General features: G+C 49.4%; 1 protein-coding gene across 2 annotated transcripts in view; it reads right to left on the bottom strand.

The window, feature by feature from the left end:
- SDK1 (sidekick cell adhesion molecule 1) overlaps positions 1-19077 on the bottom strand; it is a 919871-nt gene that overhangs the window by 208922 nt on the left and 691872 nt on the right. For both annotated transcript variants that reach the window (XM_045993982.1, XM_045993983.1), the window contains exons 8-13: positions 15955-16038; positions 12063-12257; positions 9631-9747; positions 8295-8462; positions 6318-6420; positions 3973-4149 (exon numbers count right to left, since the gene is read on the bottom strand). In XM_045993982.1, coding sequence (XP_045849938.1) covers positions 3973-4149; positions 6318-6420; positions 8295-8462; positions 9631-9747; positions 12063-12257; positions 15955-16038 — 844 coding nt within the window. The remainder of the gene's footprint in view (positions 1-3972; positions 4150-6317; positions 6421-8294; positions 8463-9630; positions 9748-12062; positions 12258-15954; positions 16039-19077) is intronic.

Below are 19077 nucleotides of genomic sequence, written 5' to 3' on the forward strand. Positions count from 1 at the left end.
TGTTAGGAGAAAACAGCTTTGAAAAAGACTTGAAGCAATTGGCAAAACTGTGGTCATGGGGGGACTCACTGTGCGGAACAGGGTCAACTGAGTATTTTTCCAGGTGGAAGTGCTGTCCCTTTAATGCACAAATGATGACCCCGGTCAAACCCATCTTCTCCAACCTCACCCAGAGAATGAAGATGATGGGGGCCTGAGAGCCCTTGAGAAGCAGTATTAAATTGTTCGCTCCTTATTATGGCTTTGTCAGATGTTGCTTTATTGAGAGAAACCTCTCCCACTGCCTCAGGGACTGATTGTCAAGTCAGCTCCATAAATTAGGTTTTCCTCTGTACTCCAGGCTCCTAAGAATTAGTCTCTGATCTCAGAAGAAAAGATGCAAAGCTAATTGGGTCTTTAAATGATTAATAATTACTCAATCCATAAAACCCTAGGAGCCTGGTCCCCTGGGTGTGTTCAATATAGCAAGATGCTTTGGGGTATGGGGCCATCCTAACCTAGCTCCTTCCTGTGAGGCACCTGCGAATTAGCAGGGAAGACACGGCCACCCAATCAGTGACCAGCATCTCATGACGGTCTGCATATGGTTAACTTACAGGGCACAATTTGTGGGAGCCTCTCCTCTCAAGGATGCAATGAAGGCAGACCCCTCATAAATTAGTCTTCCTCTGTGATACCAATTACACAAGCCCAGTTCAACCTCATGGAAGGAGCTGAGGCTCAGTCTGACATTTATGGGACATTTATACCTGGTACTGTTCCAGGCACAGAGGGCTCAGCAGCACAGAGATATACGTAGTGGGTCTGAGGGTCACAGAGTGTATGTAGTCAAAGAGAAAGCAAGATAGAGGGGAAACTTCCTGGCCCCGGGTGTGGGGAGGCTGCCCTTGCTGAAGGAGTCATGGCCCTTCTTGTGAGATGGTGAGGGAGGAAGAGGAGTTGTGATTTATCGAGTAGCCACCTGAAACTGGCTTCCAGGCCAGGCTTCTACAAACGCTGGTTCGGTCAAACCTCACGACAGCCCTATATGGCTATGACAACACGTCCAGCTCACAGTAGGGAAAACCAAGGCTGAGACGTGGCAGCTAACTTGCCCAAAGTCAGGAAGCGGGGTGTTAAGTCCCGCCCAGATGGTGGGCGGCACCCCCTGAGGACCTGCTGGCCCCTGTGGTCCTGCCAGGACTGTGCCTTCTTCAGCACTGTCCCAGGGGTAAGGCGACACATATCTGGCCAGGCTGGCACACAGGAGGGCGCTGAAACTTGCCACAGACATGCCGAGAGCAAGCCAGCGGACCGTCTGCTTCTGCAAAGCCCACTTCTGACGCCCCTAATTTCTATATTTAACAAAGTAGCTTTTAACTCAAGTGGGGAGGTAGGGGAAGCAGGCTTTCAGCCTCTTTTGAAGGACACTATTTAGCCATAAGTACCTCTCAGTCACTTCAGCAATATGAGATTTTTTCCTTTTTTTTTTTTTGTCATCTCAGTAAATCACAGAAATGTTACAGAGCTTGATTTGAAAGTTCTCTGAGAAGCACAAAACACCCTGCAATCGTGACTTATGACTATTATCATTACTGTTGTCATTACTGATGTCGTAGAGTTAAGACCTATTTGGATCTAAAGATAGACCAAGCTGTAACCTACAGCTTCCCCAATTCATTCAGATTTGCAAGAGTGGAGTGTTTATTACACTCACAATTCACAAGGAGCCACGGGCTTCCAAATCAGCTCTGCAACCCATTGTACCTAAATTGGTTTGAATCACAAATCTGCAAATATTTCTATATTTAGGGATGAGGTGTTTTACCATTACAGAAAACCCATTATTTTATAGATACAGCAACATTTGCTGAAAAATGCATTTTACTCAGAGGAAATCAAATAAGCAAATAGAAGGGAAGATATGTAAATCAGCAGAACATAAAAACTGTGCGGAATAAAAAGCATGCACTGTATTGGAAGCAAGCAATTTGGCTTCTGCTGACAGAGTCTTTACGAAATGTTAACACTTATTTATTCGATACCAATGATGGATGATCTAAGAGTTCTCAAAGGTAGTTTTTAAAATGGGAATAGCACAGTGGATTATGTGAATTTGCTGGTCATATACTCCAATATTATCAAAATATGAGAAAAAAAAGATCCTCAACATGACAGAAGGAGGAAAGACGAGGAAGAAAGACACAGGGCCAGAGCTGAACAGGGGTTTGGGAGTGGGGGGCCCGAGCTCTCCATAGTGGGATCCGAGCCTGTGTGCTTAGGAGGAACAGCCTGGGGCATGTGAGCTCAGAGGGAAGAGCCAATCGGAAGGAGGACCAGCCAGTGGCCAGTAACCTACACATATTTATCCATTCATGGGCACATCTACCAACCAACGTATATTTATGGAGCCTTGCTGGGGTCCCAGCACACCGCCAGGCACTCAGAGTCCAAAGTTGTGCCATCCATGTGTGTCTACTTCAGTAGGGAAGGAATGGTGAAAATTCACACCCTGACCCCGGACAACCAGGGCTCTGGCAGAAGGTCCACGCAAGGGCCAGGAGGCTGTGAGACATCCGGTGTCCTGACCCGGGGGCGACCCCCTGGCTGAGCCCTAGAGGAGACAAGAGCCCTTCAGGGGGGATGGCAGAAGACAGAGGCCCCACCATGGAGGCAGCAGGAGGCTAAGGCTCCGGGTGAGGGCTAGGTGAGCATGAAGGGCAGAGAGCCCAGGGTCAGCAGGTGCAGAGGCTAGAGCTGGGGCACACAGACCTGGCACGTCCACACACAATGGGTCAGCCATCTGGACAGTGGTCCCCAGCACACTGGCCTGTGGCTGCAGCACCAAGCCCCCCGCACGTCCCCTGGGGCTGCAGGGCACCCACAGCACCCTGACTAACAAAGGACTAACGTCTACCTACATGAGAACAAGGAGTCATCCTACAGAGGCCAATGAGGAGGTAGAAGGGGCTCTTCCAGGTACTAGAGGCACAACATAAGGTGTTTCTGGATTTGTTGCTACACATCATTAATCCATCAAATTCCACAAAGAGAGGCTAGCACAAAGTGGCCTGTCCGCTCACTTGCTCACGGGTGTGTGCAACAGACACGGGAAGCTGTGTGTAGCATGCAGCCTGCGTTTTTTTCATTTTCATTCTCATCCCCTCAGCCAGAGTCTAGGGATCCAAAGACAAATGAGACTGGCCCAATATGCAAACCATTCACACCGTGTATTCGGGAGTGGCTTTTGTCTGACCCTTCCCAGATGGAGGGGCAGAGACCTTTCCTACGGGCCCAGCAGGGCCCCTGTTGGCTGCTGGCCTCAGCCCCAGAGCTGGCTGCCCTAGGACACTGGTCTCACACGGCTGCTGTATCTTCGGAGTCACTGTTGGATGTGTGCTCAGGGACTGTCTGGGAGGACACCATTCTTCAAAAAATAAATATGCCAGAGAAAGGGAATTTGTCAGCAAGTTCCTCAGCCCCTGCCCGTGAACAGAGAGTAGCTGTACTAAAGAGGGCCCAGGGACAAAGGAGGGTGGTGGTTTCCCACCCGGGCCCCAGGGACCCCCAGGAAGTCCAGGTCAGCCTCTTGCTATTCTCAGGATTTCCAGAGACTTCGTGGAGAGTGTGTCTTTGCCTGCAGAGAGGCAGCCAGCTCTCACGGAATGGTCTTGTCTCACCAGGCTGACCCCGACATTCCTCGCCGATGGCAAGTGCAGACGGGCATCATGCCACAAAGCAGACTGAGTGTTCCTCACACATGGTGCGAAGAACAGGGCCCACCACAATACGGTGCCAATGGGGGAAATGAGGGAAACAGAGAGGAGGAGGACGAAAACCAAGTATCAACTTTCTAAACCAAGAGCGTAATGTTTTAATTTCAAGGATCTGGTGAAACCCCAACGTAAGGCCATGGCCTCTGACTGCTGGCTTGGGACCCACTATGGTACCACGTGTGTTATGTGACAGTCACTACGCAGTGGCGACACTCACATCACCTCTAGCCGGGCTGTCCTGGAGTCGTTCCCTCCTTCAGACACGATTTCACAGGTGTAGTCTCCAATGTCACCCGACCACGTCTGGCTAATGAGAAGGGACCCGTCCTTCTCTACCACAATCCTGGAACTGCTAGATGGGGTGATGACTGTGTTGTCCTTCTTCCAGATGTAGCTGTAGGCCAAGCACAGAGTCACGAGTTAGAAAAGATCTCCAGTTAGGATCCAGCCAAGAGCCTAGAGTTAGGATCTGGGCCACAGGAACTGACCCCCTTGTGAGTGGACCAGAAGCCACGGCACTGTGCTCCTTAAATGGGTGAATTTTATGACATGGGAATAGATCCAAAAGAACGAAAAAAGAAAAGCAACCAGTTATCTTGGTCACAATACAACAACAGATGCTGAAGTCAAAAACGGGTCAGTGAGGACCATGGAGAACACTGATGTGGTCTTTGCCTTTAGAGATGGAAGTCTGTCGTGTCATGATCACACTTGTCATTTCCTAAATCTACTTCACCTTCCAACCCAGGAATGTGCCTGGAAGAGGGGGTTTTTGACCGGAGAGGAAGTAATGACTGTCCAAAAACTCTTCAGAGGGGAACCACCCAACTTCTAGAAAAAGACAGATCATACCCCATAACGTGTTTTCTTAAAATCTGACCGTTCGGGCAGAGTCTCCTTAAAACTGCATCTTTCTCATTTAATTCTTTATTTATGACCACTTTCACACATTTTTCTTTTCGAATGTAGGAGCAATTAAGAGTGTGCCCAGCATCTGGCTGTCAGTGGTCAGGAGCCACTACTCACTGCTGGATGGGATCAAAGTGCTGGCCTTCCTTTCCAAAATAATTTGCCTGGACTTACAAAACGTACCCAGTTCTTTAAAGGTTTAATACACACAGAGCACAGACATTAATAAACTGCTTATCTGCAACTACCCTGAAACAGAACAGACCAGGTCTCCCCAGAAGGAAATGAATAAACTGCTCACTTGGGGTACAACGTTCAGCTACGATTGTCCCTTAGGGCCTATGCTCTTGGGGCACAGAAACCTGGGCATGAGGGGTGCCCCAAGAGTGAGCGATTGAAGTCCTCTACAGGAAAAAGGCTCCAATTTTGTTTGTTTAATCACACATAAAAGCTCTGGGAAACCCACATGGATCCAGAGGGATTCCATGTAAGCTCACAGAGTAGCAGAAAACCAGCTTATCTGTCCTTTCTCTCTGGAATCCTCTGCCCAAACCATTTAGAGATGAACGGATTCTTTTCTGGGAATGACAGCTCTCGCGAAGATGACCTCCATGGATTCCCTAGGTAATCCTAAACCTGTTAGTTTCTGCTTGTTGGTTTTGCATCTGACATTCTCATAACTAAACCCAACTTGGCTTCTGAGCTCTGGGGAACTCCAGAGAGCCAGGTGGAGGCACGGAAATTCATAATTTGCCAAACACCTGCCCAAGAAGAGTGAGAAAGTAGCTCAGTCTCTGAATCCAGTTAATAATGTATGTGGCAGCCACCACCTTCCTCTGCCCAGAGTGAGGCGTTCCAGAAAGGAGGAATGCATCTCGATTCTATCCGTTTGGCTAAGCTCATGCCTTCCAGGTTAAGGCCAGAGAGACAATTCTAGGAGGACTTTATCTTTCTTTCTAGATTTATTTTCCAGGCTGATTCTGAAAATTAAAAACTACTCTGAAATTGGCAGCTCTTTGGGAAGAAGCTTACCACCCACGGTCACCTGTGTCTCCTGTCACACATTTACCTGGAAAGTCACATGTTTCATTGCTACCGTCCAGTCCGAACTCAGACAAAGACCAGATATTCCGATGCCTTTAGTGGAGCTTCGAGGCACAGAGTCCCATCTTTACAAGTACTTCCCTATATGCACGAGGGGACTGTAGTTGCCTTTCTTCTGGGTATGGGTTTCCCTTGCTCCCCATTTCAAAACAAAACCATCCCAGAGCAGAGAAAACCCCTCTTGAGTATTGCATGGTCCAGTATAAACATCACTGAAATCCTATTCGATCCCTCCAGATTTTTCTCTCATTAAATATCAGCCTCTGACAAGTACGTTTTACAGATAGTGTATTAACCTTGGCAGAAAAATCATGAAAAGCTGTATCGAAGTCATGAAGTGGAACATAGTTCACTGTAAATAATACATAAGGCTGAAGTAGAAAATGGGATTTGTGTGATTAATGATGGAGCCCAAGACTGTGAGATGCCGTAATCAGGGATCTGTGGCTGAAATCAAAGCTTCCCAAATTCTCCCTTCCCATCTTCTCGTCAGTTCCGAAGCTCCCAGGACATGAACGAGCCCCAGATACCGTAAGTGACGGAACTGACCGGAGGGCGATCCGGGGGTCGTGAGTGGCTCCGCAGTGCAGCGTGGCCGTGGTCCCTTTAATCACCACGCGGTCCTCTGGAGGGTTAACAATGGACGTGCGATCTGAGAAGACATAAGTCACAGCTCAGACAAAATTACATGCTCCAGAGTTTCCTCCCTCGGGGAGAGAGGGGAATGAATTGGTCATCTGACAACAAAACCTCCAAGTTTTCTCTTATCTTGGCAAAGTGAGCATAAATGTAAGCGCTGGGAAGCACTCAGGGAATTGAAAGCGAGCCTTCCCAGGCAGCAGCCATGGTCGTCAGGCCTCCCTCCCCATAAGGGCCATTCCCAAACCTCTAAACCCTCCGGGAGACATTGAGAATGACGAGCATGTGCCGAGGTTTACGAGGTTCTGCAGTCTTAGGTGAGAATCTTGGTTCTTTCCCAAGATCATTAATATTCTGGTCATTTCTGCTGTCTGCACAGGACTTCATGACTTTGCAAAGTGCTTCCATTTATATTGTTTTACTTAATCTCACAACAACCTCGGGAGGGCTGTCAGAGCACCACTCCCAGGTTTCCGGACTAGAAGGTGGAGCTCAGAAGCTTGGTGGCTCGCCCAACACTGGGCCGAGTCAGGGTGGGGCCACAGTCAAGACCCCAGCAAAAGCCCTGTGCTGGGGGTCCCCCCGCTGCATCCCTCTGAGGTGAACACTGCTCTGGTCCCACCAACAGAGCCCAATGTGGCAGTCATAAGACGAGGTTGGGCCCCAGCCTGACTGCTTGTGGCGCAATGTCCAGGAAAACATGCGAGCTTTACTGTGGGCAGAAGGGGAAGGCAGGCTGCACGAGCGTACCTATTGCTCTAGTGCTGTTAGAATCTGAATCTTAGCAGATCTACAGAACTTTCTGGTGAATGACCTACAGACATGCAGACACCAACTCTTCACAAGCTGTTAAATATAAGGTTAACATATTAGGGACACGTGACCAGTCAGTCAGAAGTGGGTGGACACAGTGGGCCACGAAATGAGACAAATTCTTTTTTTGGGGGGGGGCACCCAACAATATTGGGGAGGGGTTGAATTCATCCCTTTCTAAAACTCCTGGTGTTTTTAGAATACCCAATAAATCAGTAAGGTCATTGATTAAAGTGCACACAAACTGTATCATAGAGAGCTAAACAGACATGAAATAAAGCATGATAATTCAGTTTCTCTTCCAGGATAGTGTTTTAACAAATTCATCACTGATGCAAATTAAAAGTTTTTCTCTTCCTATAAACTTTATAAAAATCGCGAGCCCTGTCTTTTGATTTTTTGAACAATGATTTTTATTTATTAATTTTAGTAACATACTTATAGATGAAGCAAAAAGTACGCCAGCAAGTGAAGATAAAAGTTTTGGCGGGGGCGAGGGGTTGGTGGTGGGCAGAAATACTCAGTAATGAATCCTTACGTCTGGAAAACGATCTATTCTCCATTTCAGAAAATGGTGTTCTCGATAAAGAACCAAAAGTTGGAGAAACAACAAAGATCTTTTTTCAGTTTACTCCTAACATAGAAAACACTCATATTTAATATACTAGGAGTGTTTGAGTTGGTTATAATGATATTATAGAAAAAAACCATACTTTCTCTAAAACGTTATCTCTTGATTTGGTTTTCTTACGCGAAGCTTCCAAAATTAACCACCCCACCGGTTTTGTCATTTGGGCTCATTTGGGCTAATATCCTCTCTGCCACCAACTGTAAAAAGTCCCTCTTTCTCTCTCCTGAAACATCTCCATTAAATCTTTGAATACAGTTTCTAATTACGCTTTCAGAAACTGAAAAATTAATTACTCGACAGATTTCTATAAATTAGTTGTAAAAATAATCATTCTCTTATGATTCAATTAGAGGGTCCAAGGGCATATTGACATCCCTAAGCACAGCTGACATGGCGATTAAGCCGTGATTAACAGAAGGTTCCACATGGCCTGTGGTCCTTACTCCAAACGGTCAGGGCTGCAGACGCGTTCAGGGATCCCTCTGTGTTGGCTGCATAGCAGGTGTAGCTGCCGGCATCCTGGAGGAAGACAGGGGCGATCTGCAGACCCCCAGACTCCAGAAGCATGAACCTAGGAATCCGCACGGAGCCACTGGCCAAAATATGTTTTCCTGAAGAAAAGTTGAGAAAGTGGGAGTGTTAACACCAAGACCGAGGAAATGACTTGAATCAATCATAATGAAGTGAAAACTATACGTACAACAATAATCAAAGCCGTTCCCTTTAACGTAATTTAGGATAATGGAGACCAAAAAAATCTTAATTGTCTGAAATTGAGAAACTTGGTTAAATAAATTATGAACCATGTATGCGGTCATTATCTCTGGCTGACTGATTGAGTTTCCTTTACATCTGTATGTGCTTGAAGATTTTCTGTGTAAAGCTGTCATTACGTTCTGAATCAGGAGAGAAAAGTATGTGTCAGATAAAAGAACGCCCTCTTGCTTGCTGGCCTGGAGCTCCTCAGACGTTCATGTTTGAGAGCCACGGTCTGAGGGCGTGACGAGGCCTTTACGTGAACCCACACGTGTCAGCACATATTAAGGATGGACCACATGTGTGGTTCATTTAGTGACACCCGTGCCTGCGGAAGGAGCTGGAACTAGAGAGCAAGCCCACGGCGTGAAGCCCGTCCTCACGGGGACTGAAAACAGGGGACACCAAAAGCATCATGCATGTCAAACAAGCCAGAAGCATCTTTCTCTCTCGGTTTCCTATTTCAGTGAAGCTTCATCCCTCCGCGGCCACTCCACTAAGGGACACCGAGAAGGACCTGGGTGTCACCCAGGCTTTGGTTCCTCTGCCTTTTTGAACTGAGGTCTCATCGGCTTACGTATCCTATCAGTTTCAGGTGTGCAACCTCGGCACCCTTCTTTCTTACAAGAGCAAGGATATTACTCTTAATTTTTAATAGAACCTTCGTTTCACAAATGGGGACACTGGGTCCTGGTGGCACGTCTCCGAATCCAACCCACTCCCTGGTATTTTGGGGGAACCCCTTAAGCCTAAGGAGCTCCATGAAGGGCTGAGGCAGAAAACAGGGATATTCCCATGTTTTAAACACGGCGGTTTCCTCTCACGGAGGTAAGCTCCATGAAGCTCCCGGGGGCCTTGCTTGTCCGGCTCACGCTAGTGGCCCCGGCATCTGGCGCCTGGCGGGTGCCCCACAGATGGCTGCCGGTCTTCACTGAATGAACGAAGGAGGGCGGGAAGAAAAACTCTCATGGCTTGGGCCGATGGGCTCATCCCCATGTGGGCCAGGCTGCACTGGTGACCTACCTCTCCTCCATGTGATGGCGGGCTTGGGGGCTCCAGACACCTCGCACCTCAGGACAGCCGTCATCCCATCGGTGACCGTGGTGTCCACCGGAAGCTGAGTAAACGCCGGGGCGACATCTAAGCAGGAGCCAACAGGGAGATACTCAGTGCACTGTCCCCCAGATGCACTCAGATCTGCCTGCCGGGGTGGCCCATATGGGCTTTTATGGGACTAATCACAGAGGTAACTGTAGCAATAAAGGAGGAAAACCTTTCAGGAGTGACTATAACCTTCCCTTATTTGTCCCCCAGGAGCTGCCTGTGTTTACAACCTGAAGAGAACTCTAGTCTTGTGGCGGAATGGACACGCAAGTGGGTGAGCGCAGGAGCCGGGAGTGGCTGCTTCGGGTGGACGTTAACGGGGGGGACAGTTATTCAGGTAAATCTCACAAACTCGTGTACTTTTGGAAAAATAGAAAAACCAGATTTTTGAATATTAAATATTACCCAAAGGATGACACTTTCACAAAATAACCAGATTTGAAGCATGTCAGTGAGGGACTTCCAGGAAGTGTCGGGGCCCAAGTGCTGGGGGCATCTTCTTGTCCTTGGGAGTTGGCATGGGCCTCCAGCTCCTGAGAGCTCCCAATCAGACTGAGATGGTGGTGGGTAGCTCAGGCTGGCTTTAGCGAGATTCAGCGACCTTTTCTACTCTGATCTGCATGTCCCCAATCCCATGAGGTCCCTGAGGTTCCCAGGACCAGTGGATGAAACTCGGGACCGAAGCACTGCTGCCACCTCTCCTCCTACCACAAACCACCTACGCCCTGTGGATGCCACCCCCAAGGCAAATCCCAGAGCCCCCTACTTCCTTCCCCAGCTGGGGCCCCCAAGTTGACAGTACAGTGGCCTCCTCCTGGGTCCTAAGTCTTCTGCTCTTCCCTGCATTGGACGTCCTACACCTGCCTTTGGTGCCCTGTGGAAGCCATGAAGGACATCCTGCCACTCCCTGCCAAAAGCCGGTAGAATCTTCCCTCCGGCTCCTGGGCCTTCGCACTGCTTGTCCCTCCAAACTACCTGCATGACCCCTGGCTCCTCACCAGACTGCGTCCCCACTGTCTCCTTGCTCCCTGCACACACACCTCCCCCAAGCTTGTGTCTGGAAAGCACCTGCAGCCTCCCCCATCCCGTGACACCCATGTCCCCCAAAACTTTGCACCTTTGGGCCTCAGCTCCGGCAGCATCACAAGGAAAGCAACCTGACCACCCTCAGAGAGGCCTCCCTGGTCACCCCGGGCCCCGCCTGTCCGCGCGTTTCTCAGCCCTCATCCCTGGCTAAATTACCCCTCCTCTGACGTCTGTCTCCCCGCTTCCTGACCGCTGTCCTGGAGGCATGAGAACCTCGCATGTCTTCCTCGGAGCTCTGTCCCCAAGCCCGACAGACCCAGTGCCTGACACAGATGCTGTGTAAATGTTTGTTAAATGCATGAACTAATATAACACTGTGTTAACTATACTGGAATTAAAATAAATTAGGAAAAAAAAAGTATGCTCATCTGTGCCCCACAGCCGCCCGGCCGACTTGTAAGATATACTTTAAATAATTCTAATTGATTGAAACTCAGTTTCTGGCATAAGTACCCAATATTATTGCCATCATTTGAAGCAATACTGGTTTCCTAGGCTCTAAACCAGAGACTAAATCTGACCCCTGGACAAGGTTCAAGGTAATGACCCCTACTTTACCAAAGCACACACAGAAATCTGTAAATTCCTAGTTTGGGCAGATGAGAGCCGTCTGCATGCGGACATGATTTGCTTCCTCAAGTGGCTCTCACACCTGAGGATATCAGCATTTGACTTCCAAAAGGAATAATTCCATAACCACTAAATATGACTTCATTTTAGAAGAACAGTATTACAACTGTGGGGCTGAAAAAGAAAACCCACAGATACAGTGAAAATCCATACCTTCGTTTTACTTTTCAAAGACAGGGTGCCAAGGCATTTCTGCTAATGGGGTAATAAAAGAAACTTACAGAAGAACTATAATTTTTCGATAAAACTAAAATAGAATGTGAATATAAAAAATGGGAAAAAGATCAAAAGAAAAAGAATAGGAATGAGCTATTCGCTGAACAGTCCTTCTAGTTCAGTCCAGAAAAGTGGAGATACTTGTCCCCTCACTTCTCCGCAGAGAGGAGAGCACGAGGCTCTCCTGAGAGCAGGTCGGGCGGCAGGGCGTAGGGACAATGGGGCATATTTGCTGCTGGGGGGCTTAGCACTTGGGCATTCGTGGGCCGGAGAGGTGGCGCTCCACAGTGGGTCACCGCTGGCCCCCACGCCCTGTCTGTTTGCAGAACAGATGCTACTACGGTTTTCCGAGTGGAGAGCTCTGGCTGAGGGCCCAGCGCAGGGGGTCTGGCTCTGGAGGTGGGGGGTGCAGGACTCACTGGTGACGTCCAGGTAGGTATAGGTCTGGATCTCCCCTCCTTCATTACTGGCAAAGCACTGGAAGATCCCTGAGTCCTCGGGACGCAGCTTTTGGATACGCAGGCCTCCGCTTGACAGCATCTTGTACCGGGGATCCTGGAGCTTGCCGATGGATGTGGCATCCTTGTACCACTGGAGGGTGGGAAGAGGGACCCCTACGCAGGAGTGGAAGTAATCAGGCATTTGAAAGAACTCAATTGCAAGCACTTTATGTGAGGGCTGAGGAGAACATGTTTCAGACGCTACAAGGCGATAGGTTGGCGGCATGTTTCGTCTAGAGTCCCTTTCTCCGCCTCGTACGGTATTATGTACAGAGAAATGGACACAGAGAAGCAGCAAGAGGAAGAGCAGTAATGAACTCTTGATGCGCTCGGCTGCAGATCGTTCTGGACCCCCTGAGCCAGTGCGGGTTTGTGCTCTGGTCTAGAGAGAGAGGGATTCCAGCCGTGACCATGACCGTCCTGGGAACAGACGGGGATCGGGAAGAAGGCCCCAGCTGCCCTGCAGCGCCTGCCTCTGCCACTCGAGGCTCAGGGAGGGGCCGCCAGGACTGGAGACACATTTGGAAGGAAGTGGTCACTGCAACCTTGAAATGCTGCTGGGAAGATTAACCCCATCAACGCACACAGATGTCCCCAGTGCCTGGCACATGGCCAGCGCTCAGTGGCTAGAATGACTCTGATTTGGACTAACCATAAGAAGAAGGCATCCCATCTTTTCAGCCGTCCCCTGCCGAGGGGGCTGGACATCACTGATCTAAGTGGACGTCCATGGCAGTGGAGGACGGTGGAGGTAAATCACCCGAGGTGCGTGTGGGAGGAGGCTGAGGGGTCCTGAGGGGCATTTAGCTGTGGACGTGGGAAAAGCTGCCTTGGTTCCCAGACAAATGTGAGTCCAGCAGGTAACCAGGAGGGGTCAAAGGATGGTGCCACTCCTGTCCCTAAGAGATAAAGGCACTCGGAGCAAGGCCAGCACTTGGAGCAGGAGGACGGAGGGTCAGACTGAGGCTGGCTGTGCCTTCCTCATCTCATTCCTCATCTTAATGATGTTACAGTGAAAATTCAGGCCTCGGTCAGTGAGACCAGAGCCCTGCACCACCCAGCTGGCCCAGCGGATGGCTGGGGGGAGGCTGGGTTTGGGAGGGAAGATGCAGGGACAAAGGGCAAGCTCACGGGGGCAGAACCTGGGTTGTGAATGAAGGGACTGTGCTCAGCCTGAAAGCGTGAGGACCTCTGTTGCTCGGCCCCGACATGCTCAGCTGAGCCATGCTCAGCGCGTGGAGCCTAGGCCATAACAAGGCGTGCGCTAGTCCCCGGAGCCTTACTGCCCGGCATGAGCCCTGACCAGGGAGACGCCAGGCTCCTTCCCTGGGCAGCTCCCCCTGAGGCTTGTATGACTAGTGGTAGGGGACACTGTCACCTGGGCATGTGTCTGACCGCCTAAGCCACCTAAGCCAGCTGGGTAGACATACAGGCTGTGCATAGATACTCCACCAAAGCACATGTGACAACAGGGTCCTGAGCATGGTGGGTGCGTGTATGTTTGCTGTGGGCCCACGGGAAGCATGTAGGAGCGTCTAGGCTGGTTCTTTACCTCGGTTTCCCTACCTATGAAATTAATTGAAATAAAACCCATCTTGGCAGGATTCACGGAGAAAAGCACACCCAAATCCCTTGATTTCAGACGCCATGTAGGTGTAAGATGTCTTCTTTAATAAATAAAGTTAATGTGGAATATTTCAAGATAATGTATTCTCAGATTCTGTTCTTTGCCTTAATTATGTTTCCTGTCACTTTTCATTAAATCAGGAAATTAAAAAAATCCATTTCAAGGTAAAAGCATAACCAATTCATGTAAAATCTCCTAAGAGCAATTACGTGATCGCGCTTTCATGAAGAGTAACCACTTCGCATGCTGCTGTAGTCTCATTGTCAAAATTTTAAAAAAGCAGTAAGTTATCTGACGGCAACGTTGAAAGGCCTGCTCAGTGTATATGTACACGTCTGTATTTAACAAGCAGTTTACCTTGTAGAAATCATGGAAAAAAAGAGCATTCTCTTGTCAAGGGAAGGGCTTAAGACTGTCATTTTTTTTTTTTAAGATTTTATTTATTTATTTGACAGAGAGAAATCACAAGCAGGCAGAGAGGCAAGCAGAGAGAGAGGCAGGGAAGCAGGCTCCCTGCTGAGCAGAGAACCCGATGTGGGGCTTGATCCCAGGACCCTGAGATCATGACCCGAGCCAAAGGCAGAGGCTTAACCCACTGAGCCACCCAGGCGCCCCAAGACTGTCATTTTTTGAAAAATAATGGTTAGTATATGGGGAACCAGGAGTCTTTCTATTTTGGGGTGATTTCGTGTCATAAACAGAAATCTTACAGCAGTGCAGCAGATGCTGGTTTCTAAAGTCTGAGCACTCGAAATACAGTGGAATTCCACTTCTATATCACCGCTGACCTTGGAAAATGGTGTTTATTCCAGGAAGAGAGCAATGCGACCCACCACGAGGGGGGCATTTCCATGTAAAGGTCACATCACTCTCCCCCAACCCATCCCCAGGATCCTGAATGGAGGATGGCCGCAGAGCAGATGTGCCAACAGTGCCCCCGTGACCCGCCCAGGGGCTGGGGACTGAGCCCCACAGGACACAGGCTCTGAGTGGAAGCATAGTGGGTAAAGGAGGGTGGCCCGTGGCAGACCCCGATCTCTGCAGGAGCCATCAGCACTGCTCGGGGGTACACCCCCACTCCCTTTCAGAGATGGACAATGACAGATCTGTACCCGTGGATTGCTGGCATGAGTTCTAGGCCCAGACCTCAGGGAGAAGCCAGGTGCCCCGGCCAAAGCCCTGGCTTTGGGAGCTGATGGGTCTGGGTTCATTCCTCTCTCCATTGCCACGAGACCCCTGGCAGGTTGTCTAGTCTTTAAGGAGCAGCAACTATATGCCAGATGCTGGGCTGGGATTTTAGAGGTATCTCATCTCCTCTCCCTGGCTCTGTGCCTTAAGCACATTACTTAACCTCACTTTCTAAGGTCTTGTTTTCGTATGTGTATTCTGAGATAATAATATTTCTTTTATGGAGCCGTTTTGGATATTTACAAAATTGCTAATCCTTACCCTATAAGCTCTTAGAATGAAATACCCACCCTTAAGATGGACAGGTTTAAACATTAAAAAAAAGTCCTTTTCACTGACAGTGTCTAGTGCACTAACATAGCCTTTGTTCATGAAATTGCCTTTAAAAAGCCTTTCTTTGGGAGGGAGGTTTGTATAATTGTTGATGCTGCCTGACAGTGGCCCGCTCGTCACCAAGACAGGGGGGGAGGGGTGAGATTACTAGAATAACAAAGAAAAAGTCAACCTGGAGCAGAAAAAAAAAAAAAGAAAGAAAGAAAGAAAAGAAAAAGAAAAAGAAGAAGGCTTCCTGCTCAAAGACTTTAGAACCAGCTCTCCTGCTGCAGAGCACGCATCATCACCAGTGCCCGCCACCCCGCAGACGGAAGAGCACCTCCTGCTCCAGGCCTTGGGGAGTCACGGTCTTGTGGAACCAGAATGTTTGAAAGGAGGTGAGAGGACAAGGCTGTCCCTCTCCATGGGGACAGATGGGGGGAAGTTCTTCTTGTTGTTCCCTTGGGTGACTGTTCTTATCTCTGCTCTGCAGGCCAAGGAAGCAACAGCTCAGCTAGGTCAAGGTCACCTTCCTCAAGGTCACATGCCCAGTAGCTGAGTTCTGCCAGGATCCAAAGGCCCTGTCACTAACATCACACTCAGTGTGTGTCCCGACAGTGATGAAAGTGCCCCTTCGGTACCCCTGCCTCACAGCAGCTCATGGAGCAGGCGCCCCACACTCACCCATGGCTCGACACACGATGTCCACGGTATCTTCCACTTCCGCTAAAATCCGACTCTCAGGCTCAGCAGTAAAATACGGTGGCTCTTTAAACAAGAAAAAAACAAAATAGCCCCTAAGCAAAAGAAGTGATTTCAGGAGATCTGTCTGCCTCAAAGAGCTCAAACTCCTTTTAAAAACTATTTCTGGAAAGTTCTTTCGCTGCCATTGTACATGCGAACTCAGAACTCAGTGAGTGGAGGCCAAAGGCGGTTTATATCCTAAGGTTTCAGAAAGCAAATTACTACTCAGGGTGATGGCTACTTTTCTGTTTATGGGCTTGAATCATGGAATATCTTAATTCACATTTTAGAAGGACTGTCCCGGAGGTTCATAAAGGTTTATATTTACAGCACAGTGTTTTATAGGCTAGTTTGTTTCCGTATCCAAACCAAACCCTGACGCACGCGGCATGTCCAATAAAACGTCACAGCCGGGCATGGGCCTGTGTCAGGGGACCGGGCGGCCCATTAACATTTTTTAAAGTCTTAGTGGTTCTTCTCCAAATATAGATTTACTACTTCAATGGAAGGCTAAATAATGGCGAAGAGAAGAAAGAAAAAGGGCCTCTCATCCATCTTCAGGAGCAGAGGAAACGCTACGGCTTGTGTCTCTCCAGCTACTCCCCTCGCCCATTGAACAGAACAGTGGCGGGTGTATTCGCAGTGACTCTCTCCTTGGAGAGTGAACTGCAACATTCTTCTCAGTTTTCTCAGCAGAACTTCAACAGCGGCATGGCCAGATTCAGCCGGTGTGAAGATGCCAGTGAGTTCATTACTGTGATAACAACGGCTGCTGAATTCCCTTTCTGTGTGATAATTAATCTCTGGGCACTGTCTTCCTGGGTGGCTGATTGCCACTGTCACTGTGTGGGGAGTGGGTAGCGTGGCTTGGCATGCCTCCTGCACTGCCTGGGTCTTTAAGACAGGGTGGGACCCACAAGAGGGAAAGGAGACAGGAACACTTAAGAAAAGCCTAAAGGTTTCTCCGCGGGGATAGGAGTCTGGGATGAACCCTCTGCGATGAGCCGGGTCACTTGGGCACATGCCATCTGCCTAAGGAAGGGGCTGCCCCCTCGCCAGGTGGACATGGAGCCCTTGACTAGGTTCTGGGTGTGTGTAGACCAGCCTTTGGAAAGACAAACCGCAAAGATTCACGGTCTCTTTTCAAGCTCGTCTTCACTGCACACCCACATGTTCACATTCAGCCGCATTCCCTTCATCAATAATCATGACAGCAGCGAAATTTATATTCCGACCATCCCGGAGCTGCGTCCTGCCGTGGCCCTCATGTGTGGGTCATGCCCCATATTCATCAGTGAATGTGAACGTCGATATCTACCTCCACGGTCTGATGAAAGGGACATAAGCGAAAAGGAAAAAAAAAGAAGACCCAGTGACAGAGTCAACATTTGTCCATAATTATGGTTCTCCTTTTTAAAATTAAACATTTTATTTTGAGATAATTAGAGAGTCCCACGCAGTTGTAAGAAATAATAGAGATCCCAGGCGTCCTTCAGTTTCCCCCAGCGGTGACACCTTGCACAACTGCAGTCACACCCGAGATACGGACCTGCCCTACTCTCACCTCCGCCGTCTGCCTCGAATGCTTGTGTGTGCACGCAAGCACGTGTGCGGGCTTAGCCCTAGGCGACATAATCAGTGAGGGCATGTGGACCCACAGTCTAGAGGCAGAATGGGCCTGTCCCCAAGGGTCCCACATGCTGCCCTTGCAGGACCCTGGCCACCCCAACATCCTTTCCTTCACCTCTGGCAGCCATTCATCTGCTCTCCACCTGTAATTCTGTCACAATTCCTGAATGATACAGGAATAGAATCATACCAGGCGTAACCTTCAGAACTGGCATTTTTCGCTTTGCCCAAGTCCCATGGGATTCATCCCAGAGGAAGCACACTTTGATAAAAGACACATGCATATAGAAATGGTCAACATCTACAGGACCAGATGGCCATCTCGAGGCACTGAGTGCAATGGCCAGTGTCTGGTGCTGCTTCTGCTCCTTCTGCGATGCCACCCAGCTTCCCCTGCCAAGGCCAGGGGAGGACCTAGCGTGGGGCCAGAGACGGGGGTGCTCATCACATGTGGCCCAAAGCTGGCTCGAGCTGAGCAGCAGCACGGCTCCAGGGCTGGGGTGCATCAGAGGCCTGGTCAAGGCCACTGGCCTGTGAACACTGCCATCCCCACCTACCCCCCTGCAGATAGTTACTTTGGGAACCTGGCACTAATTCACCCACCCCATGCACTCGGCAGCCTGCCTGCAGAGTCACCAGGCTCACCGGGTGCAGTCTGGAAGGGTGTCCTGCCGATGCATGCCAAGGGCTCTCTCTCTCCCCTGGAGCCAATAACCAGGGAGGCTTGCATGGCTGACAACTAGGAAGGCCAGGAATGGCCTGGGCCAAGCAGGTTTGTTCATTTACTGATACTCCGGCCTTGTTCCCAAAACTTTTCCAGGAGGCTGAACAAAGCAGAGCGCAGCTGCCAAGACCCGGAAAGGCCCCTGGAGCTTCTGACGGTAATTGTATTTCTTTCCCCACCATATGTGTGACGATTTCGCTCAGGGCTGACCTTTCCTACTGACATAATTCAACAGGTGCTCAGAAGAAACCTCTTCTCTTGATCCCCAGCTACTTTTACACATAGTCAGCTCAAAGGACAAAAGTGGGAGCACACGGGCGCCTGGGTGGCTCAGTGGGTTAAAGCCTCTGCCTTCAGCTCAGGTCATGATCCCAGGGTCCTGGGATGGAGCCCCGCATCGGCCTCTCTGTTCAGCAGGGAACCTGCTTCCCCCTCTCTCTCTGCCTGCCTCTCTGCCTACTTGAAATCTCTGTCTGTTAAATAAATAAATAAAATCTTAAAAAAAAAAAAAAAGTGGGAGCACACGAGGCATGTCCACAATAGGAGGACTGTGGGCTGAACTGGGAGCTTGTCGTGAACTAGTATGGACTCCCGCAACCACTTAACCTCTAAGGGGCACGTGTGTATCTCAGCTAATTGGCAGCCACCGCTTCTAGAAAGGGCTCACTGCCAACACTGGTGCACATCAGACTTCTAAAATGTATCACAAG

Source organism: Meles meles, chromosome 21, assembly GCF_922984935.1.
Source record: "Meles meles chromosome 21, mMelMel3.1 paternal haplotype, whole genome shotgun sequence".
In the NCBI taxonomy this organism is placed as follows: Eukaryota; Metazoa; Chordata; class Mammalia; order Carnivora; family Mustelidae; genus Meles; species Meles meles.